General features: G+C 39.8%; 2 protein-coding genes across 3 annotated transcripts; one reads left to right on the top strand and one right to left on the bottom strand.

Moving 5' to 3' along the window:
- On the bottom strand, nucleotides 1-17,149 carry LOC129421610 (ras-related protein Rab-3D). Of its 2 annotated transcripts, none has more exons than XM_055177228.2 (5): nucleotides 17,007-17,149; nucleotides 10,333-10,566; nucleotides 5,273-5,391; nucleotides 5,063-5,187; nucleotides 1-1,739 (listed from the first exon to the last, which is right to left on the bottom strand). In XM_055177228.2, exons 2-5 carry the CDS (start codon nucleotides 10,564-10,566, stop codon nucleotides 1,555-1,557), a joined length of 663 nt encoding a protein of 220 aa, XP_055033203.1. In that variant the 5' UTR covers nucleotides 17,007-17,149; the 3' UTR covers nucleotides 1-1,554. The 2 variants fall into 2 exon arrangements, with proteins under 2 accessions (XP_055033203.1, XP_055033202.1); XM_055177227.2 differs by having other exon boundaries at nucleotides 16,939-17,058.
- Nucleotides 17,150-18,523: 1,374 nt separating this feature from the next.
- LOC141350854 (uncharacterized) lies at nucleotides 18,524-21,922 on the top strand. Its single transcript, XM_073856689.1, has 2 exons — nucleotides 18,524-18,712; nucleotides 18,856-21,922. The coding sequence occupies exon 2, from the start codon at nucleotides 19,067-19,069 to the stop codon at nucleotides 21,920-21,922; it is 2,856 nt and encodes a 951-aa protein (XP_073712790.1). The 5' UTR covers nucleotides 18,524-18,712; nucleotides 18,856-19,066.
- Nucleotides 21,923-25,736: the final 3,814 nt, after the last annotated feature.

Raw genomic sequence — 25,736 nt, 5'->3', positions numbered from 1 at the left:
TATCAATTTTAAACCGTTTCGATATTTTATTATACAAAATCGTCATACATTTCATACTGTACATGAGAGGTACTTCTACAAATGAAACTGAGTGTAAAAGATGATAGGAGACTAAACTGTCATTATGTGAAAGACCAAACCATCTGTGAACTTTTGAAATATCCAGTGCTGAAATAGACTTGACAAGCCACAGTCCATAAGACTTCAGATATAAATCCATAACATCTCAACCTTTAAGACTGTAGAAAGTGAATTAAAGTTTAGAGTAATATATAAGTTAAATAAAAACGTGTCAACTAATATTTTTAAGTTGAATTAACTCAAAATTTAAAGACAGTATGATCTTGCTTTTTTAGGTTGAAACTTTTTTACAGTGCACATACTGGCAAAGCCGTACACACTGTAAACATTCCTTGTTAGACTTACAATTTTAAGTTTTAATCAACTTAGTGAGGAGTTTCTATAAATGACAAAAATCAAGTTGAAATAACTTAAGCTAATTTAAATTAATTTTTTATCATTTATAAAAACTCCTCACTAGTCAAAGTCTTGATTGTAAATTCAAGTTAACTAAACTTAAAAGTTTAAGTGCAACAGGTATTTTTTTACAGTGCAGTAATAAGTCACACAATGCGCCTCATTTCTGTGTAAAACGCAACCAAAAGCGCAAGAGTTTATTAATAAATTGCTCAATTATATAAGAATGCTTTTTTCCACCGGGTTTTTATCTTGTGTTTTATAAATAAGGCACAATGATTTAAGTTCAGAAAGAGATAATGGTTAAAATATGTCCTCCAGCTGTCACTGGGGCAGTGCCGTTACGAAAAATGCCAAACGTCTACATACAAGGGACCTTTTTAAAAGGTGTCACTGGGGCACATATTTTGACCATTCTTTCTAACAGTGTTCAAATAATGACCTGTGAAATAATGTCAAATAATGAACTTTATCTCGTGCATGTGTGTGTTTAAGACAATAGTGCCTGTGCTCACATATCAGATTTTAACAGTGCGTTTATCTCAACAATGCCACCAAACTCACTGTTAGCTCTGTCCTTTAAAGCAGATAGACATGTGACGGACCTAGATAGATAGACATGTGACCTAGAAAGACATGTGATGGACAATACAGTAGCTGACTGCCGAGGACGTTACGAGTGAGGTGATGATAAGATGAACTAAAACCACAAAGACCCTTTAAGAAAGATCAGACTATTGGAGACCAGCACCTTTATCTTTAAACAAGCCTACTTGTCAGGAACAATGAAATATTAATTCATTTCTTCAGTCGTCTCTGAGTGTGTGTGCGTCAATGTTAGTGTGTCAGTGCCACAAGATCCATTTATCCAATCCATAACATCTCCGCTTTTTAAAGCAACGTCACAGTTTATGATTTTTGAGGAGCGTCTGTAGTTTAGCGTTCTTCATACCTGTACTGACTGCTGTAGGACCTGGAGCGATCTCTCCGAGCGTGTACTGTTCAAGTTAAAGTGAAATAGCAAAGATGTTTCCATATAGCAGTGATGAAGTGTAGTTCTCTGTATGGTGAGTGTTTTTAGCAGGCGCAGCCACTGTGTTCCTGTGAGGACGCATCCTGCAGACTTGAGTCTTTGTTGTTAGATGCTGAAACCTCTCTATCCAAACTTTCATTCATCTTCTCACAGATCACGTCTACCAGGCGCTCAAAAACCTGCTTCACGTTGATGTTGTCCTTGGCGCTGGCCTCAAAAAACTGGAAACCTAAAAAATGGCAGGAAAAAATATTAAAACATATCATTAAGGTTTAACATGAATCTATCATTCAGTGATAATGTATTTATTTTAGACTACATTAAACTACGATACAAAAACTGAATGATGCTTCCCATTGCATAACTCACTGCCATAAAAGAAATAATCCAAGATTAAATTGATCTGTCTGCCTGGCTATCTGTCCGTCTATCTGCCCGCCTATCTATCCATCCATCCATCCGTCCGTCTGTCCGTCCGTCTGTCTATCTGTGTGTCTGTCCGTCCACTCATCTATCTGTCTGTCTGTCACTCTGTCGGCCCATCCATCTATCTGCCCATTTATCTATCCATCAGTCTATCTCCACCTGTCTGTCTATCGCTGTTCATCTATCTGTCTGTCAATCTATCTGTCAATCTATCTGTCTATCTATCTGTCTATCTATCCGTCTATCTATCCGTCCGTCCATCCATCCATCCATCTATCCATCCATCTGTCCATGTAGCTATCTGCCTGCCCATCTGTCTGTCCATCTATCTGTCTGTCCAACTGTCTGTCTGTCTGTCTGTCTATCTATCCGTCTATCTATCCGTCTGTCCATCCATCCATCCATCCATCCATCCATCCATCCATCCATCTGTCTGTCCATGTAGCTATCTGCCTGCCCATCTGTCTGTCCATCTATCTATCTGTCTGTCCTGTCCGCCCATCAGTCTACCCATCCATCCATCCATCCATCCATTTACAGTATCTATCTATCTATCTATCCATCCATCCATCCATCCATCCATCCATCCATCCATCCATCCATCCATCCATCCATCCATCCATCCATCCATCCATCCATCCATCCATCCATCCATCCATCCATCCATCCATCCATCTATCTATCTGTCTGTCTGTCTGTCCGTCTATCCGTCTGTCTATCCGTCCGTCCATCCATCCATCCATCGGTCTGTCGGTCCATTCCCCCGTCTATCTGTCCATCTCTCCTGTCCGCCCATCTGTCTACCCATCCATCCATGCATTTACAGTATCTATCTATCTGTCTGTCTGTCTGTCTGTCTGTCTGTCTGTCTGTCTGTCTGTCTGTCTGTCTGTCCGCCCATCTGTCTACCCATCCATTCATCCTTTTACAGTATCTATCTATCTATCCATCCATCCATCCATCCATCCATCCATCCATCCATCCATCCATCCATCGGTCTGTCGGTCCATTCCCCGGTCTATCTGTCCATCTCTCCAGCCATCTGTCCATGTAGCTATCTGTCTGCCCATCTATCTATCTGTCTGTCCTGTCCCCCCATCTGTCTACCCATCCATCCATTCAATCCATCCATTTACAGTATCTATCTATCTATCTATCCATCCATCCATTCATCCACCCATCTGTCTGTCCATCCATCCATCCATCTATCTATCTGTCTGTCCGCCCATCTGTCTACCCATCCATCCATCCTTTTACAGTATCTATCTATCCATCCATCCATCCATCCATCCATCGGTCTGTCGGTCCATTCCCCCGTCTATCTGTCCATCTCTCCTGTCCGCCCATCTGTCTACCCATCCATCAATCCATTTACAGTATCTATCTATCTATCTATCTATCTATCTATCTATCTATCTATCTATCTATCTATCTATCTATCTATCTATCTATCTATCTATCCATCCATCTATCTATCCATCCATCCATCCATCCATCCACCCATCTGTCTGTCCATCCATCCATCCATCTATCTATCTGTCTGTCCGCCCATCTGTCTACCCATCCATCCATCCATCCATCCATCCATCCATCCATCCTTTTACAGTATCTATCTATCCATCCATCCATCCATCCATCCATCCATCGGTCTGTCGGTCCGTTCCCCCGTCTATCTGTCCATCTCTCCTGTCCGCCCATCTGTCTACCCATCCATCAATCCATTTACAGTATCTATCTATCTATCTATCTATCTATCTATCTATCTATCTATCTATCTATCTATCTATGTATCTATCTATCTATCTATCTATCTATCTATCTATCTATCTATCTATCTATCTATCCATCCATCTATCTATCTATCTATCCATCCATCTATCTATCCATCCATCCATCCATCCATCCATCCACCCATCTGTCTGTCCATCCATCCATCCATCTATCTATCTGTCTGTCCGCCCATCTGTCTACCCATCCATCCATCCATCCATCCATCCTTTTACAGTATCTATCTATCTATCCATCCATCCATCCATCCATCCATCCATCGGTCTGTCGGTCCGTTCCCCCGTCTATCTGTCCATCTCTCTGCCCATTTATCCATCCATCCATCTACAGTATCTATCTATAGTATCCATTCATCCATCTGTCTGTCTGTCCATCTATCTATCAATCCATCAATCTCTGCCTGCCTGTCTGTCTGTCTATCTATCTATATTGTTTAGTTTGGATAACTAAAACAAAGTAACGAAACAGATCTGTCTATCTGTCTATCTATCTATCTATCTATCTATCTATCTATCTATCTATCTATCTATCTATCTATCTATCTATCTATCTATCTATCTATCTATCTATCTATCCGTTTATCTATTTATCCGTCTATCTATCAATCTACCAATATATCTATTCATCTATCCGTCTATCTATCCATCTATCCGTCTATCCATCCGTCTATCTATCCGTCTAACCATCTATCCGTCTATCTACCCGTCTATCTATCTATCTATCCATACATTCATCCACCCATCTGTCTGTCCATCCATCCATCCATCCATCTATCTGTCTGTCCGCCCATCTGTCTACCCATCCATCCATCCTTTTACAGTATCTATCTATCCATCCATCCATCGTTCTGTCGGTCCGTACCCCCGTCTATGTGTCCATCTCTCTGCCCATTTATCCATCCATCCATCTACAGTATCTATCTATAGTATCCATCCATCCATCTGTCTGTCTGTCCGTCTGTCCGCCCATCTATCTGTCCATCTGTCTGTCTGTATGTCTGTCCATCTATCTATCAATCCATCAATCTCTGCCTACCTGCCTGTCTGTCTATCTGTCTATATTGTTTAGTTTGGATAAGACTGTACACATTTTTGCACACGTTGGCTTATCTGCATGAACAAAGTAACGAAACAGATCTTTACATTGTTTTGCACAAAGCAATATACTTTACACACATACTCTGGCACACTAAGCCATGATGCTTGTGCAAGCAGGTTAAGTTCGAATCCAGCTTGAGACATTTCACATACCTGTTACACTATCATTTCCACTTTTCCCCAAAAATGAATAAAGATACAGTAAAGTAGCTGTGTGCACTAGCGTATACAGTATTCTCACCGAGGTCATCAGCCAGCCTCTGTCCATCTTCAGTCGGTACGAGTCTGTCGTCTTCAAGGTCACATTTGTTGCCCACCAGAATTACCTGCGCGTTATCCCAAGAGTATGTCCTGATCTGGGTGGCCCTGACAGCAATGCATTAAATAAGCAAACATTAAATATACTCAACACACACATACCAAAGAAAGCAGACATGCATGTGTAACTCACCAGTCCTGGACAGCACTGAAAGAGTCCTGGTTTGCGATGTCATACATCAGCAGGAAACCCATGGCTCCTCTGTAGTACGCTGTAGTGATGGTTCTGTAACGCTCTTGCCCGGCCGTGTCCTGAACAACATTATTGAAATCATCCCAATTATGGACATTACAACAATATACAGTGTTTAAACTTCCCCTATGAGTTGTAAGGTGTAATTATTTAAGATAACCAGCAGGTGGCACACATTGTTTTTAGTTCATTACTCAAAAACACTACTACAATAAATGTACAGTGTGTTGCGAATGATTTCCCTGCACTTTTCTGCTTTTATTTCTTTGATATGTTCATAAGTAAATAGTCGAAAACGCTAATGCTATTAAATTTAATTATTTAAGATATTTTATAGCTGAAACTTTATTATGTTTTGAATCAAAATAATGCATTTTTTGAGACAAAAACTAGCATTATGTAATAAAGATCAAATAAGTCTACAGTCTGTTGGTCTGGGTTGGCACAGCAACTATGGGCTGCACTTGTTGGCCAATTCTATTTGCATAAGGAGCCATCCCATCATCAGAGGGAGGAGATAATGTGTTGCTTGGGTAACCGCCGGCTCACTCATGTTTACACATGTTACATTAAAGCCTGGCATGTCTGTTAGACAGCAGAGATGAGCTCCAGTACACAGACACGTAAATAAAAACATATACAAAAATAAATGTTATAAATAAAAATAAAGGTAACGTTGTTATTTAATTTTATTCATTATGCAGGCAAAATGTTTGCTTGCACAAAATGAATTTAAAATTACTTTGCAACACAGTATGGAACAAGAAAGAAACAAGAGGGTAATAGTTTGTCTAGTTAGCATGGGTTAGTTACCACCTGCTGGCTTGTGCTGCCTGCAGCAACATCATTCTCTATTCACAACCATTCAAAAGTACGTCTTTGCACAAAAAAAGTCAATCTAAAAATATTTAATTTTATTAGTATATGCAGTTTTTTTAAAAAGTGCAGTTATAAAAAAATATTTATATTTGTCCAGGCCCACACAGCAAAAAATATTTATTTTCAAATATAATTTTAAATATATTTAAAAAAAAATACATTTGCTGAAATATATTTTGAAATATGTTCACAAAAATTTATTTTTCACCAATATATTTTTTGGAATTTTTGTATATTTTGAAATATATTTTAAAAATAAATATATTTTAAAGCATTTATATTCACATCACATTGGAAGAAAAACTTGGCATGTCACAAACTTGTATGTAATACATAATAAAAAATAAATAAATATATTTTAAACTGCAAAAATATACTTATAATTTATTTTATATTTATACATACTTATACATTTTATACTTTATATATCGAATAATAATACTTTATAAATTTGAATTAAACTTTTATATCGTGGTCAGAATAAATATTTGTTTGCCATGGGTTGTAAAATTAGAAATGTATTTGTTGCCCCTGAAATATGTTAAAGGTATAGCGGAGGATTTTCTCGAATTTTAGAAAAGAACCACCTTCTCCACTTTTAAAAAAAAGCAATTGCGCAACACTCCTGATTGACAACTAGGAGGACCAATAGTCTTGATGATCCACCCGGAAATAGAAAATCCTCCGCAATATCTTTAATAAAAAGTTTAAAACGAATATTTTCAAATTCAAAAATATATTTTATTAAGATATACTTTTTATGTAATGTATTTAGCATTTATTAAAAAAAAATTTGGCCAAATAAATTAATTTTTTTGCCGTATGAGGGGTTTTCTTCCATCTTGCTTTTACAGATCCTTGGCAGAAAATAAAACTTTTGTTCATACCTAGTTAGTTTAGATATGGAAAATAATAATCATCTCACAATGTATAAAAATGTAAAATCTATATGAAATATAACAAACATTAAGATTGTTGAAGAAAGCCCGACAAAGCTCAGGTTATGAAAGCAAGGTCTGGGGTTTGACAAACAGCCAAACGCTGATGTACGCAGAAGTCCTACGTGGCCAGAGGAGCTTTTAACCGCTCTGATCGGAGTACTGGCAGGATCTAACACACAAACAATAAACCTTTCTGACCCTGGATCAGAGCCACATCTCACATTAAGACATCCGTTTCACATCTACAGAGCTCTAAAAGCCATTTAATAGTTGAGTGGCACATGCAAAAGCAATCACATACTGTAATACAGCACTACTCTTATTAGTTCAGCAATATACACTATTGGGCTGTGTGTTATGCAAAGTGCACCAGGCATTGCAAACCACTCAGAATGAAATCCCCTGATCCAGAAATTTGATGTGCTTCATTTCTTAATATGTAAAGATTGTGAATGCTTAACCCCAGAAAACTTTGTAGTGTATAATCCTCCTGAATTGACTCAGCTGTCAACAAACCAACACTACATGGCATCTACACACCCATCTGTGGGTGATAATTATGGTGTTAGTCATGTAACTCGGGTTAACACTTAAAGTCTAAAGCTTGCATATAAACAAAGCTAAATACGAGCATTAAGGATCTCTGAGCTATTGTTTGCTCATAAGCCAAATGTAATGAAATTACAACACCGAGCTTTATCCTTTAAGCCATTCAGTAAATAATGAACAATGCATCCCTTCTTTTGAATATCTTACTCATAATATCTAACATCAGGCCGTCACACCTTTTAACCAATGAATTTCAAAGACATTTCCAGTTTTGATTATAGGAAGGATCAAATATTTTGGCATACCTAGAAAAACCTAATACACATTTCATTGCCACCTGCATGGACAGGTAAAAACTGGATGTAAAAACATTGCAAAAGTTAAACGCATTTAGACTGAGTTATTGTGAATATTAAAATGAACAGGTTTGAGTAACAAAAGGCATCTTTCTTTGTTGATGTTTTCCAGACAGGGTTTAAATTAATCCAGGTCTAGGCCTTAGTTATATTAGGACATTTAAGTAGTTTTTACAAACATACCTTGCAAAACAAACAATACTGGTGTTCATCTTGAGACAAAACAATGGCACTGATATATGTTACGATATGTAATGCATTTTATTCTGGGACTACAGCCATTCATTCATCAGATCATTCACTACAAAAACGCAACAGCACAAAACAGTGGGGTCCATTCATTGCGAATACATCATGGCTATCCCAGCTCAATTTGCCCAAATGAGTCAACCAAACAATGGTAAGCCAGACAGCAGACGACTCCGGTGTAGATCCGGTGTGCATCCGGCCCGGAGTTGCTAACTTCGGCGCGGATCTGGCACGAAGTTGTCTGCTGTCTGGTACTTCTATTGCTTATAGACTTCAAATGAGCATATATAGCCAGTGTTCGAATTATGTCAAAGATTATTGGGGTCCTTAAGCTATGCCCTTCCACCATTATAGGGTCGCAGAAGTAAGATGTGATCCTAGATCAGGGATGGGCAACTTCGGTCCTGGAGGGCCGGTGTCCTGCAGAGTTTAGCTCCAACCATAAATAAACACACCTGAAGCAGCCAGTTAAGATCTTACTAGGCATACTAGAAACTTTTAGGCAGGTGTGCTGAGGCAAGTTGGAGCTAAACTCTGCAGGACACCGGCCCTCCAGGACCGAAGTTGCCCATCCCTGTCCTAGATCAACATTTTTTATTGTTCCTTAGTCAACGTTTTAATCAAAGAAACTCCAAATTACCCTTAACTTAAACCCTAACCATTTTACCCCTCAAATTAGCGTGAAATAATAGTTAGAGATTTTTTTTTAAGCCCCTAACCCTAATGCTGCGTTCACACCAGCCGTGGTAGAGGCGTCAAGCGATTTCAATGTAAAGTCAATGTGAAGACGCATTTACGTGTGTCTGGAGGTCTCGCGACGCAAATAAGGCGTTTAGCGTGGCACGGTAGACTCGATTCCGCCTCATTCGTGCGTCTAGAATGGCGCAAATTGAGCGTTGCCGCGGTAAACGCGCAAGTTGAAAAATGTGAACTTTGCCGGAAAAACACACCACGCTAACCAATCAGGAGCTTGCTCTAGTAGTGAGGTGATTACAGGAAGTGAGCAGTCTCACAGAAGCCCCTCCCATGACGCGAATTTCCGCATTAATGTCTCGATGACTAGAATTTCATGCGCGGCTTTCACACGCAAATAAAGCAAGTAAACTCACATTTTTCAAGCAGCAAACTAGGCACGGTAGACCTGATTTTGACACCTCAAACACGGCTGGTGTGAACCCACGGTAAAGATTACTAAAAATAATAACTAAAGCTTCTTACAGTCAACGAGGTGAAAATCATCAACATGCAAAGACATTGACTAGTCTATCAATTCCACCTCCTCAAAAAAAAAACATGAGGCTCACTTAAAGGGATTTTTTTTTTTTTTGAAGATATTACGCAGCAGCCGAAAATAGTCCCCTTAGTAACTTTCAAAAGCAGGGGACTATTTTCGGGCATTGCGTAATATCACTGCGCCTCATGCAACCATGCCACAGCAGCAAAGTCCTTGATTATTACGCCAGAATGAGAGTACAGTTCCTAGCCATATCTGCTTAGAAAATCGCAACTTTTAATTTTCTGTCAGTCTTAGTACACGATGTAACTACAGAAGAGTCAAGTTTTAAATAGGAAAAATATTAAAACTCTTTGAGGTTTTTTTGAGCACGATGCTAAACGGTCTAATCAGATTCAATGAATTACGCTAAGCTATGCTAAAAGTGCTAGCGCCAGACCCGGAGATCAGCTGAATGGATTCCAATACGGTAAAAATCACATGTTTAACTCTAGTGGAGCTGGAAAATGAGCATATTTTCAGAAAAAGTGGAGAGTCCCATTAAGAGTTTATTTCAGACAGAAATCTTTTGGATTAGTTTATTGCGAAATTGGGAAAAATAAATGGACAGTATTGCTTTCTGGCAGCGCAGCACGACAATTTTAATTTCATGTAGTATTTTCATTTTAATAAATATCAGGAGATCCCCCTAATTTATATGTTTGTGCTTTATAGAGGGTCCCTCAATGCTCATACAGGTCCGGGACCACCTTAGTCCTCCCCAATTTGAACACTGTATATAGCCATACATACCCAGATTTGAAGCTTGATCCTCTTGTTGTTGCGAAAAACAGTTTTAACTTTAAAGTCGATGCCCACTGTGCTGACGAAGGCCGAGGTGAACGTATCGTCCGCGTAGCGAAACAGAAAGCTGGTTTTACCGACGCTGCTGTTGCCGATGATGAGGAGTTTGAACATGTAGTCGAAGTTTTGGTCGGCCGCGTCTTTCTGTGACGGCTGCAAACGCGAGTCGGTCACTGTCGCCATCTGGAAGAAAGAGCAGAAGTATGAATACAAAATAAATCAGCCAGTTGACACATTACATATTTTCCTTATTCAGATTTTCAAAATATAATAAAGTCACATTTCTTTCAACTTGAAAATTATTTCTACTTGGAAATACAATGAAAAGAGGAACGAAAGTCCTGTGCACTGCCGTCACTTGCGAAACCTTTAAATTTCAGTCCATTTGCGCAGAAATGCACCATACAACAGAAGCAGGGTTACGTGGTTGCATTACATGTTTTAGGTTTTTGTTAAATAGATATTCGATTACCCTCGGAGCAAAATCTTCGAGACCTGTCATCTTCACAGAGAGAAGAAGCCGAACTATCAGCTAAACTCAGGGGAATGAAAATAAAACCTCTCCACTGGCCGACTGATCTATCAGACCCGCATGCCCTGCAGCTGTCTTCTGATGGAGACAATCTCCATAGAGACGAGGCAATGAACAAAGCGTGCAGACCCATTAAAAAGGCCATAAGCACGACTCCTCTCCAGTGGTGGAGATCTTACAACAAAGAGGCTGACTGCCTACAGCAGCTATTATTGTCTAAAGTACACGAGTGCACTCGTTTCAATAGCATCTCTTTGAACTCACTCTTGCAACAGTCATTCAGAAGGGGAAGTTTGAAATTGGTGGAGGGCGGTACAGGTTAGAATGATGGCAATGAAGTACTGTGATGTGTACCCTTTACACACTGAGAGAAGCTCATTTCATAATGTGATTGGGTTAAGTACCGTCTGCTTTCTCTAAGCTCTGCTTGTTTTGGTAACTGTTGAAGGGTTGCAAAATAGTTGGGTATGAAACACTTGTTTTGAAATAACGATCTTAAGAAGATAATTGCATGACATGAATAGATCACCCAAAATGAAACTCCACATCGCTAATACCCTAAACCACTTCTTAAGTCCCTGAAAAGTTGTCACACGTTGAGCATTGGGAGGATTCACAAAACTGATGGAATAATTTAAGTCAAATACATTAAGAGAAATAGACTAATCAAAAAACAACACGGATCAGATGTGTGTCCTGATGAAATCACAAAACAAATATAGTGAAAAACATCTGCCAATGCAGATATACCCATACATTTAAAAGCGTGATTTAATGACTTTATAGCAAAAAGCTCTCAGCACGAATCTGTATCCATTAGCAAGACCAACCGGGTCTCAACCGAGGAGTTTCAAGGATCATTCAGCAGTAGAACCAAATCAATAACTGTATTGGGACTGTACAGGACCCTTCACCCCCATTCACCTTTCAGGTTTTTGCATAGAATCAAATGTGGGCATACAATAAAACTTCTCAACCAAACATGCATGATGGTTTTATTGCAAGCAACAATAATGGTTTACATACCAAACAATACATTTACATTATTAATTTAGCAGACGCTTTTAAGTGACATACAAATGAGAGAGCATATAACTATAGTTATAGCAACGAAAAGAAAAAAACTTTTTTATATACGTTATTAGTCAGGTTAAAGGGATAGTTCACCCAAAAATGAAAATTCTGTCATCATTTACTCACCCTCATGTTGTTTTAGACCTGTTTTAATTATTTTTTTTCTGGTGAACACAAAAGAAGAAATTTTTATAATTTTGAACAGCTGGTGGAAACCATTGACTTCCATAGTAGGATAAAGAAATAGTATTAAAGTAGGGGGAACCGGGGCGAAAGTAACGCGGGGCGAAACGAAGCGATTTTCTCTGAGCCCTGATAACATTTGCATTCCAAACTATGACCGCTTCTTTACCACGCAACCCTTGACAGAGCTGAAAAATATCGCTTTATTTCCTTACCGTTTTGCGTGTGTAGGTCTGAAAAGCTGTTTTCAACCATAAGTGAATTCCTAAAGCGTATTTTTTCTGTTGTGTTTCTGGTTTCATGTACTGATCAATCTACAGGTTATTTAGTGCTGTAAAGGGCGATTTATAGTCGTGCGTAGGTCCTACACCGTAGCTACGGCGTAAGCTATCCGTAGCCTGTGCGTAGCTCTGCGTAGCCTGACGCGCACCTCACAAAATTTCTAACAGCGCATCGGCTCTACGCGGACCGCAAGCGCTGTGATTGGTCCACCAGAACCCCTCCCGTCAGGTAAAAAAACTGCGCCATAGGTATTTCCGTTTGTGACGGTGAAAACAAAGATGAGCCAAGTTGAGGAGTGATTTAACTCAAACTGCATCAAAAGTCGCTGTTTATTTACTTCCATCATTGCTGGCCTTCTCAAATTATACACAATAAGTTGCTGTTTCTTCTTCGTTTGTGGGTTTACTTGCTAAGCCTCTTCTTCTTTCACGTTTGTGCTGCTACTGTGGTTACACGCGTGGATACTGCCTACCAGCGGTCGCGCGTGTGTTTGCACGACGATGACGCAAAAGTATAAATGAAAACCGAAGCGGAACCTACGCCGTCGCTGCTACGCCATAGGACCTACGCACGACTATAACGAGCCCTTAACACCTCCTAAAGTTTGTCTTCTCGGAAGTTTCAAAATAAAAGTAAATCGGGTTTAAATGTCAGGACTTCCTGTCGGGACGAAAGTAACACTTGTTACTTTTGTCCTGCTGCTAATACTCAGTCCTTCCAGAAAAACACAGAGTTTTTTTGTGATTGTTGCGGGCAAAAATCCTCGATTTTGCGGCACATTTTCTTAAAAAATGCGATGGAATATGCAGGATATTTATGCAATTTATGAGATGGAATTGCGGGAATTTGCGAAAATTGCGGAACTTGCGAAAACTGCCGAAATTTGCGAAAGCTGCAATGATGTTCACGTCACATAATCATGTCACTTCATAACGTTCCCATGGCAACAGAGGACACGGCTGCGCTTTTGGGAAGTAAATGCAACATTTTTCAACTTTCTGCTAATATATATGTGACTTTTTGCTACGAAAATGCGGGGATCATGAAATCAGGCAAGCCCCGCATATTTTGTGCGCGGAAATCTGTAATTAATGCGGCGAAAGTGCGTCGTATTTGGAAAAAATGCAAATAAATATGCAGACTTTGGCTGATTATGCAATAAATCGTGCGATCGCACAATCACGTTTTTCTGGAGGGACTGAATACTGTTGCATTAAGTGTAAAATTTATATTATTCTAATTTAATTTAATTTTATAGTGTTTAAACTGTTAAAAAACATTCAACAATTCAAGTTTGCACTGTCGGGTTGCTTTTGAAACATTTGATGAAACTGAAATTTGATTTTTATTATTTTTTGCAAAGATAAATGACAAAATATGTTTGCAGTTACATATTAACGGGGTCATAGTCATGTATATTTAATCATAACAAGCATAACAAAAAAAATCTATCTTGTTCTGTTATGTTACTTTTGACCCACCTGTGTGTTACTTTCGTTCCTGCTGACAAGGTGAAATTATACTGAAGTCGTTTTACATTTGTTTAAAATTCCACCTGGTATTGATAGACCACACAGCAAAAAATATCTCTCTGTCTACAACAGAGGTCTTCAACGTTTTTTGGGCCGGGGACCCCTTAGATGAGAGAGGCATGGAGCAGGGACCCCCTAATACTAAATGTGTAAAACAGAGATATTTAAGTAAGCAGTAAGGTACGAGAGGCTGCCTTTTCGTATTAGGCACAACGCAAAGTGGAGTAAGGTACAACTGATGACCAATCAGAATGAAGGACTGGAACTGTTTTATAAATAGAAACAAACCATATTGTCACACAGCCATACTATATTAACATGCATAATTTTTTTTTAGATTTAGTTTTTATATTAATATAATAATAATAATAATATATTATTTTAAGGTATTTGCAGTGTAATATATTTTCATTTTATTGTGAATTGGACAAGGGCTTTCAGTTTATAAAGATGACTGATCATGGTGAATGGCACAAAGGCTCTTTATTCTGCTGGGGATAAACGTTGTGCTACTTTATAATTTTGAAGTCTGTTGCCTTGCTCGTGTATCATCATTGTCACGAGTTTGAGTAACGCAGGTTTATTTTCTGCATAGCTTCATATCAGACTCAGGAGAACAACATGCAACGAGTCCGAGCGCATCTCTTTGGGGAAACTTTTTGAGAGGCGGATTTCAACCTGACTATAAATCTTGCACAAAGCACCATCACGGCGCGCGTTTCATTCATTTTTAAATGCGAGCGATAGTTTTGTCACAGTTTAAAATGCAGACGCGGTGTGATGTAATTTCCCTGTTGAATTAGCGCTTTAAAACTGAACCGCGTGAAACAGCCGTGCAAGTTCAGAAATATAGATGAGACAACATGTCGCACTGATTCTAAAATGACATTCTGAAAGAAAGAAAGAAAGACACACATACGATTTACCTATTTTATGATGACTTTTCTGTCACTACTGCTGCTTCCGAATTCTGAGTGGACATTTATAATCTTTAGATATTTTATTTTGGTCCGCTGGCTAAACTGAACGCGCGCCTTCAAACCTATGCGGCCACGCACGTGCACAACTTAAAGGGGACGTAATGTTTTGTACATATATTTTACGTTTTAACCAAAAAATAGCTTGTTGTTAAAAATCATTTGGCGGACCCCCTGCAGTTCCGTCACGGACCCCCTGGGGGCCGCGGACCCCCGGTTGAAGACCCATGGTCTACAACATTATCTTTTAAAATTAAAGGCGGGGTGCTTGATTTAAAAAAAAAACTTAGGAAAGGAAGTTGGGCAGAGTACCAAAACACACTTGTAGCCAATCAGCAGTAAGGGGCGTGTCTACTAACCACATCGTTGCCTGGGTTGCATATATGTGGGACGGGTCTATCAAAAGAAGGTCCAGAGTCTATTGGGGTAGGGGCGTGTTTGTTTAGGTGATCTTAAATATCAACACCGGCTTTCAGAGATCATGCACCCCGCCTTTAAGTTTTTCGGAAAATGGTACTTTCGCCCATGCTCTTCACTATTGTGATATATAATAATGATGATATTTTAATAAAATATGATAAGCACACAGGTGACAGTTCCCATTGAATTCCATAATATTTGTTTTTCCTACTATGGAAGTCAATGGTTACCATTAACTGTGTGCTTACCATCATATATCAAAATATCTTCTTTTGTGTTCATTGGAAAAAAAATTATACAGGTTTAGAACCACATGAGGATGAGGAAATGATGACAGAATTTTTATTTTTGGGTGAATTGTCCCTTTAAAGGCAATAATTGTAAAATAATACAAACTTTACAGCTCAACTAACATGTTTTTTGTGCATAAAGTTAATAAAGTTGTTAGTGCTGGCTGGTATGTTGAGTTTTGGTAGTACATCAGTATTTTTTCAGGCAGGCTGAGACAAAACCGCCTGTATTGGTATGGTCTGATATGACCTTCCCTTATGAAAATAAACAATGGTTTCACTAGAGTTAAAAAAAAACATGTGTACTGTGGTGAAATCATGGTTTTGCTAATAGTAGCTAATCATTAAACCTAAAAAAAAACATGGTTACTACAGTTTTACCACAAAAAAACATGCTTATTTTTGTAAGGGCTCTTTCTTTGCAAAAGCTTTGCCAGAAATCTGTAAGCTTAATAACCATTTTGTATGTTGTGCAGATGTATTTTTTCAAACAGGGAGGAACCCCCTGAATTTTATTTTCACCATAATAAAGGTGAATGTGACATCTTACATGAGTTGCACAAACATTTTTTCCACTAAGATATTTATTGTATATTGTCATAGATGACATAATATCATAATATAATGCACATTTATCCCTGCAGAATGTATTGCATTGCATTAAATCTGGAAGTTAGATTTACTATAAGATGCAGTTGTTAAGTTTGTTACATGGTGCTGGTTGAACTCGAGGGCCTCCATGACCAAACTTTCATTCATCTGACATCACTGTATTATATATTCGTGCCTGAGGGCCAAATGCTGTTTTAAGGGACAGTGTCTCTTGTTACCATGGTACTCATCTGTCTCTATTGATCGCCTGGCAGATGTCCAGCTGAACAGAGACCGGACGCACATTTTGTGTTTATCATTTTACATTGACAATCAAACTACACCGTTACATTCGTCGTAACAAATGCAATTGCTCTCGTCAAACTACATCAAAGGCTTAAACCAAACAAACAGAAGGAAAAAAAGTCAGCGTTGAGTCCATACGGAAGTTTTGAAGGAACCCCAACTTTCAACTCAAAGCTGGACAAAAGCTATACGCTGTGTACTCTCTCTCTGTTCAAGTGTACATCTAAACACCTTTTACAATTACGAAGACAAACATTAAATATAAAAACAAGTACACATCATGGATGACTGCGTATTTTTACCCAGAGATGAAAAGACAATTATTTTGAAAGTAACAAAATTGTCCGATAACTGAATGCCGTTCTTACCTTAGCACGCGCACCCAGTGTTTTATTGTGGGGTGTACCTAAGCGCAACACGAATGAAACAAACTCACCGTGTGTCTGTCTGTGTGACTGTGCTCCCGGATCTGTGGTGGGAGGGGGATGAAAGAGAGAGAGAGAGAGAGAGAGAGAGAGATCTGGGCGGTTCTCAGCTCCGCGCTAGCGCACACTGTAATGTAAACCTTTCAAGTCCGTAAATGTGTTTGTCACACCACTGAAAAGTGTGTTATTACCACACAGCTAAATGTTAATGAAGAAAAACACCAAGTAACGTTAAATAAAATAAGTTAGCAAAATCTTGGAAAAACAGGCAGGATTCTCTGCTCTCAAACGCTGGGGGCGTGCCCGCTGGACACGACGTAACCACGTCCACTACGGAAAACCGCAAATACCGCCTACAACCTCCCTTGCATTGCGATTGTGATAGGGGCGGGGACATGCTCAATGGCTCCAATGCCACATTGAGACACCGTTTTAGGGGCCAGTCACACCAAAAGCGCTTGAACGCTTGCAAACGCAAGGCGCGACACACTGCCTTTTTAAAAAAAGAGCAGAGCGACGCGGCTTTTCATATTGCTAAGCAACCACCGAGTCAGCTGTCTTGTCAATCAAATATTGAAGCGTGCGCTCTTTTGCTGTTAACTGTCATATTAGCAGAAACTTTAAAAAGAGGACGCTTGCTCTGACCTTGTTTGAGGATGAGAGGTGCACAAACACGAAGGAGAGAGTGAGCGAGTGGAGTCCGGTTCTTTAAAGCAACTGTAAACTTCACTCACTACAACGTAAGGCCCGCCTCTCCCCTGATTCGATTGGACAATGGAAGACGCGAATGACGTCAGGCGCTCCTCCGCTCTCAGCGCTCCTTCAAAAACGCGTGCGCGGCAGGCGGCAGAAAACCGCAAGGCGCTCGGCGCGCATAAACAGCGCGCAAACGCGCCCTGCCCATAGAATATCATTCAAAAAAGGCGCCTGCAACTGCCATAAACGCTTTTGGTGTGACTGAGCCCGTACACAGAAGTGACCAATGACTTCCATAGTAGGAAAAAAATATTTTGGAAGTATTGTGATAAATGACTAAGAAGATGTTTTGATAAACGATGGTAAGCACACAGGTGACGGTCCCCATTAAATTCCATCTTTTTTTTATTCCTAGTATGGAAGTCTATGGTCACTTACTGCTGTGTGTTTACCATCATTTATCAAAAAAATATTTTGTGTTCATCAGAAAATAGAAATTCATACAGGTTTAAAACAACATGAGGATGAGTAAATGATGACAGAATTTTCTATCCCTTTAAGGGGCGTCATTATCCCATTCTGACGTCACAAGGGGAGCCAGATTTCAATTACCTATTTTTTTCACATGCTTGCAGAGAATGGTTTACCAAAACTAAGTTTTAGTTTTAGTTCGTTCTTTTATACATTTTCAAGGTTGATAGAAGCACTGGGGACCTAATTATAGCACATGAGACATGGAAAGTCAGATTTTCATGATATGTCCCCTGTAAAAGCCAACAGAGTATTTATGCACTTTAATTATTACTTTTATGCATTTTAATTATAGTTATGCTATAATGTTTCATGTTTACAATATTGAGCTTTTATTTTGGCAACCCCAGAAACCGGATATGTAGTGACGTAATTCAGTTTGGAAGAACGGCGAAAAAAAAGACGAAAGAAAGTCTAAAGGGTTCACGGTTAAAACGTAAAAAGCACGGATAAAATACAAGGTTTTAGCTTCGGTCAATTGGGGAACAAGGTTTGTAAAGTTTATAAAACATATATTTGAACTACTTAATGAATGTTATTGTGAAATGTGAAACTTAAAGTTCACGGATTAAAACTAATGTAAAGAGCTGTGTTACGGTTGAAATGTAATGCATGGTTTATTTGTTTACTTAGCTCTTACGTTGGTTGATGACACGGAGAGCAATAAAAATCATTTAACCATCAGTTCTGGCCTTCTCAATATTGACCCGATGCTACAGTAAGAGCTTGACCACCGCTACAGCCTGCATGACGTAGTTACGAGATTCAACGGCAATACCCGCGACGTCCAGCAGGTGGCAGAAGTTGGTCAGAAAATACAACAGTTCAACTAAAAGCACTCAAAATGGAAGGATCACAGGCTGCTTCAGTAAGTCAAATGGATGTAAATGAACAGATCACAAGTTTACAACAAGAAATTCAAGATTTAAAGAACTCACTTGAAGCTGAAAGTGAGGATAGACAAAACATTAAAGATTCAATCACATGCAAGGAACAAATTTTAACAGAGCTTCAAAACAAAGCTCAAAGCATATCAGAATTACCAAGACGTTCTGAAAGAGTTAAAGTACAAACGGAAAAGATGATTACATATCAAAGGGAAGAAATGAGTAAAAGGGAAAAAAGACTAACAACTCTTTATGAACAATGGAAAACACAGGTACGTGAAACAAGAGAAATGTTAAAATCAGATATCACAGACAAGGAGATGTCAGAACTTGCAGATATAACAGAGCAAAGGAGAGATGATTTATTAAGGTTATATTCAGAAATAAGGAACCAAATGGCACCATCATCTGACATAAGGAGGAAGATTGATGCATGTGATGCAATAACTCATGACATTGTAAGGATAATTCTAGAAAGATTAAGTGGTCTTGATGAGGAATTTGATGCAGAGCGCGAAAGAACTCGTTTACGTGGACTTTTAAAGCACGATTACGCCCAATCCATATACGGCTCAACCGCAGCATCAAATCGCAGCCAACGGTCCTCAGCTTCACAGCTCACAGCACAACGAGCCGCTGCAGCAGCTGAGCTAGCTGCAAAGGAGGCTGAATATGAGACTGTATTAGAGGAATTAAGACAACAGGAAAGGATAAAAGCTCTAGAAGAGGAGCACAAGAAACAAATGGCAGCTCAAACATCTGAGTTAGAACGCTTAAAGGCACAGAAGGACGTGAAGGCAGCTCGAGCTAGGTTTGAAGCATATGACAGAGAGTTATCACAGGTGAATGATGTACAGTCAATAAAAAGTGAACAGGTGAAACCATACTTCATACCCAAACAGCCCACATCAGCACTTTCTTTCACTCCTGCGCAGACAACTCCACCTAATGTCATTCAACTAGCTCAAGCCATACAGGACAGCATTAAACTGAACAGACTTCCCACGCCAGAACCAACAGTGTTTAGTGGTGAATCACTAAGCTTTATTGAATGGAAATCCACGTTCATATCACTGATTGAACAACAGGGCATCTCAACAGCAGATAAGTTGTACTATTTAAAGAGATATGTAACGGGCCCAGCTCGAAAATGCCTTGAAGGGACTTTTTTCAGAAACGATGAGGAGGCATACAAAGACGCTTGGGACAAATTGAATCAGAGGTACGGCCAGCCATTCGTGATACAGAAAGCATTTAGAGAAAGGCTAGCAAACTGGCCTAAGGTTCAGCCTAGAGATGCTGATGGACTGAGAGCATTTGCAGATTTCATAAATGCATGCTTACTCGCGATGCCTCACGTAAAGGGTCTACAAATACTCAATGACAGCGAAGAGAACCAAAAACTGTTGCACAAACTACCAGACTGGATAAACGCAAGATGGAACAGGCAGGTAACAAAGACTTTATTGGAGGGCGGAGAGTTTCCAAGTTTTAGCGCTTTTGCCTCTTTCCTCTCGCTAGAAGCCGAAGTCGCCTGCAATCCCGTCACCTCCATTCATGCACTTCGCTACACTGAAACAAACAGCGACAAAAGGTACACAAAGGAAATCAAAGGAAACAAGGCAAGTGTATTTAACACAAATACATCTGTACAAAATGACAAAAAGATGATAACAAAAATACCTAACGGCTCACCATGCACAATGTGCCAAGGCACCCATCAACTTCACCTGTGCCCGGACCTCTTGAAAATGTCCCTAGAAAACATAAGGAAATATGTGAAAGAATATAGACTTTGTTATGGTTGTCTAAAACAAGGACACAGCGCTAAGGACTGCAAACGCCGCCTCACCTGTGAAACTTGCACAAAGCGACACCCAACGTGTCTTCATGATGAAAATTACAGGAACAGTCTGCAAAGAGAAACGCGTGTAAACACAATCAATGCAACTCAAGGTAACTTACCTGAAACAGCAACAGCCATGTCACTTAACGTTGCCAGATCTGAACAGTCAGTCAGCACTTCAATGATTGTTCCAGTGTGGCTCTCGACGACCACCAACCCACTCAAAGAAAAACTGGTCTATGCGTTACTGGACACACAGAGTGACACCGTTTTCATCAATCAGGATGTCACGCATGAGCTGCAGGCAGATGTTTGTCCAGTGAAGCTGAAACTTACTACGATGATGGGTAAAAATGCAGTTGTAAGCAGTGGAAAGGTATCTGATCTTTTAGTGAGAGGTTATAACTCAGCCACAGTCATAAAGCTCCCCACTGCATACACAAAGGATTACATACCTGCTAACAGAGAACACATACCTACCTGTGAAACTGCCAAACAGTGGAGTCACTTGCTACCGATAGTAGATGAGATCCCTCCACTTCTCAGTGGTGAAGTAAGTCTCCTCATAGGTTATAGTTGTCCTAGAGCTCTTGCACCAAAACAAGTAATCTTAGGCAAAGAAAACGAGCCCTTTGCCATTCACACTGATTTGGGATGGAGCATAATTGGCAACTCGACACCAGACGGCGAAACAGACATGGCGAGCAGCCTCTGTCACCGAGTCACTGTTAAAGAAATCCCTCCCTCCACTCCAGCAGATGCAATACGTGCGCTGGAAAGAGATTTCAAGGAGATCGACGGAAATGAAAGGACTGTGTCACAAGATGATTTAATATTCCTTCAGAAGCTCGAGCATGGCATAAAACAGACTGAAAATGGACATTTTGAAATGCCATTACCATTTAAAGAAAGACCACAAATGCCAGATAACAGACAACTCGCTGAAACCAGCTTAAACGCAAATTAATGAAAGATGAAAAATACAAAACGGACTACATAGAATACATGAGAGACATCATCAAAAGAGGTGATGCCGAAGAAACTGATGATAATGGACCGCCAGGAGAGACATGGTACATACCCCACCACGGTATCTATCATCCAAAGAAACCTGAGAGGTTACGCGTAGTCTTCGACTGCTCCGCAAAGCACAAGGGTACCTGTCTTAACGAGCATTTACTGAACGGGCCTGATATGATCAACAACCTAACCGGTGTGCTCTTGCGCTTCAGACAGCACCAAGTAGCTCTCATGTGCGACATTGAAAAAATGTTTCACCAATTCCAAGTCAAAGAAAATGATCGCAACTACTTACGCTTTGTATGGTGGAAAGATGGAGACATGAACAGCCAACCACAAGCGTACAGGATGACAGTACACCTCTTTGGTGCTGTTTCATCACCCGGTTGTGCGAATTATGGACTAAAACATTTAGCCAAAGAAAACAGTCTTACATATCCAGTTGGCTCACAGTTTATATCAAGAGACTTCTATGTAGACGACGGAGTCGTCAGTGCAGAGACAGTAAAGGATGCTATACAATTGGCAAAGGAAGCACGTGAACTATGTGCAAAGGGTGGGCTAAGGTTGCATAAATTCGTATCCAACAACGCTGAAGTTTTAAAAAGCATTCCAGCTTCAGAACATGCAACAGACACAAAAACAAAGGGCTTGACGTTCGATGAAACACAGACAGAAAGAGCACTTGGCATTTATTGGAACGTGAACAAGGATTGCTTTACATTTAACATCACAGTAAAGGACCAACCACCAACCAGGCGTGGCATCTTGTCCACAGTCGCAGCAATATATGACCCCTTTGGCTTCATTGCTCCCTATGTGCTGAAGGGAAAGGGAATTCTCCAAGAAATGTGTCGTCAAGGAACAGACTGGGACGATCCGCTACCTGAACATCTTAAGCCACGGTGGGAATGCTGGAAAGGAGATCTACACAATCTAAAAAATGTACAAATCAACAGATGTTATGTTCCAGAAGATTTTGGAGAAGTGGTAAGAAGAGAAATACACCACTTTTCTGATGCAAGCACGACAGGATATGGACAATGTTCTTACCTCAGAGTCATAAACAAAAGGGAAGACGTTCACTGTACTTTCATCATGGGCAAAGCACGTGTCTCTCCAACAAAGATCATCACAATCCCAAGGTTAGAACTTACCGCAGCTGCAGTATCAGTCGCTGTGAGTAACATGCTAAGAGAGGAACTGCTCTATGACAGTGTTGAGGAGTTCTTCTGGACAGACTCAAAGGTCACTCTGGGATACATAAACAATGATGCGAGACGGTTCCACACGTTTGTTGCTAATAGAGTGCAGAAAATCCGCAACAGTACCTCACTGCAACAATGGTTTTATGTGCCTACCAGCGAAAACCCAGCAGACATAGCATCAAGGGGGACATCTGTAAATGAACTGCTTTCATCTATTTGGTTCACAGGCCCTCCCTTCCTGTGGGAAAAAAATTTACAGCTTCCAACAAAAGAGACTGTTGTACTTCCAGTTGGAGACCCAGAGGTGAGAAAGGTACAGTCACTAAGCACTGAAACAGTTGAACATACAAACCTTAGTGTCCGGCTCACAAAGTTCTCATCCTGGTCCCGTGCAGTCAGCGCAGTCGCACGTCTCAGACGATACCTGCTCAAAGACAAATCAAATACACTCACAACTGTGACTGAAAGACAAAACGCAGAGACTGTGATTATCAAAGACCTGCAAAGACACGCATACCAAAATGAAATAGAGACATTAAGCAAAGGCAAACAGCTTTCAAAGAACAACAAAATGTACAACTTGGATGTCCTTTTGGACAAGGACAATGTGCTCAAGGTGGGAGGAAGGCTCCATCACTCATCGCTGCCCAGCTCATTTAAACATCCAACAATCATACCGAGAGAACATCACCTCACAAAACTGATAATTGCTCACTGTCACGAAAGGGTGAATCATCAAGGAAAGGGCTTCACAATGAACGAGATACGATCCAATGGCTATTGGATTCCAAAGTTGAGTCAAACGGTTGCATCCTACATACGTCAGTGTGTGTTTTGTCGGAAACAAAGGAGACCTGTGGAAGGACAAAAAATGAGAGACTTACCCACAGAAAGAATTGAACAATCTCCGCCTTTCACATATTGTGGAATGGACGTTTTTGGACCGTTCCTGACCAAACAAGCAAGGAAAGAATATAAAAGGTATGGCCTCCTTTTCACATGTCTTTATTCACGTGCAATTCATGTTGAAATGCTAGAGGACCTATCAACGGACGCCTTTATAAATGGGCTCAGATGCTTTATCGCTCTAAGAGGCTCTGTCAGACAAATAAAATGTGATCAGGGTACTAACTTTGTAGGTGCCAAAAATGAACTAAATGCTGCACAAGGTGAAATTGACACTGACAAACTGACAGCCTTCCTCGCAGAAAAACAATGCGAATTTGTTTTAAACACACCTCATGCTAGCCACGCAGGTGGAGTATGGGAACGACAGATACGGACTGTGAGAAACGTTCTTAAGGCAACATTAGCTCTCACGCCAGGTCGTCTCACCGACTCTTCACTCAGAACCTTCTTGTACGAATCAGCTGCTATAGTAAACAGCCGCCCCCTTACAACAGACAGTCTCAACGATCCGAACAGTTTGGAGCCGCTAACTCCAAATCATCTGGTCACAATGAAAACCTCAACCCCTCTGCCTCCCCCAGGACAGTTCGTTAAGGAGGACTTGTATGCACAAAAACGATGGCGTCAAGTACAGTACTTGCTCGAACAGTTTTGGAACAGGTGGAAAAAAAGAGTACCTGCAAAACATAATGGTCAGACAAAAATGGCACAAGCCTAAAAGAAACATGCAAATAGGAGACATAGTAATGGACAAAGATGAAATGCAACCACGATCCCAGTGGAAACTTGGAAGGATATTGGACACTGTAAAAGATACAGATGGACTTGTCAGAAAGGTCAAAGTAGGCTTTGCAGACAGGAATCTTACCAAAAAGGGTCAACGTGTGAACAAAATGTCTGTAGTAGAACGCCCAGTTCATAAGTTAGTTCTACTGTTAGAAGATTGTGAAAAGTAAATTTACAACCCTTAAGTGTATTGAAAGTTAAAGTTGTAATATGCTTACAAGGTTATTTCTATATTTTGGTTAAGTAACTTGAAGAAATTATTTGTGTTTTAGTTGTGTAACAACAAATAATTTGGTGGGAGTGTAAAAGCCAACAGAGTATTTATGCACTTTAATTATTACTTTTATGCATTTTAATTATAGTTATGCTATAATGTTTTATGTTTACAATATTGAGCTTTTATTTTGGCAACCTCAGAAACCGGATGTGTAGTGACGTAATTCAGTTTGGAAGAACGGCGGAAAAAAGACGAAAGAAAGTCTAAAGGGTTCACGGTTAAAACGTAAAAAGCACGGATAAACTACAAGGTTTTAGCTTCGGTCAATTGGGGAACAAGGTTTGTAAAGTTTATAAAACATATATTTGAACTACTTAATGAATGTTATTGTGAAATGTGAAACTTAAAGTTCACGGATTAAAACTAATGTAAAGAGCTGTGTTACGGTTGAAATGTAATGCATGGTTTATTTGTTTACTTAGCTCTTACGTTGGTTGATGACACGGAGAGCAATAAAAATCATTTAACCATCAGTTCTGGCCTTCTCAATATTGACCCGATGCTACATCCCCTTTAATATAAACAAAACTTTGTACAAATGCATTTACATGGCAACACAAACATCATACAAAACACTGTAA

This window comes from Misgurnus anguillicaudatus, chromosome 19 (genome assembly GCF_027580225.2).
Source record: "Misgurnus anguillicaudatus chromosome 19, ASM2758022v2, whole genome shotgun sequence".
NCBI classification, from domain to species: Eukaryota; Metazoa; Chordata; class Actinopteri; order Cypriniformes; family Cobitidae; genus Misgurnus; species Misgurnus anguillicaudatus.
This window is presented reverse-complemented; position numbering and strand designations above follow the sequence as displayed.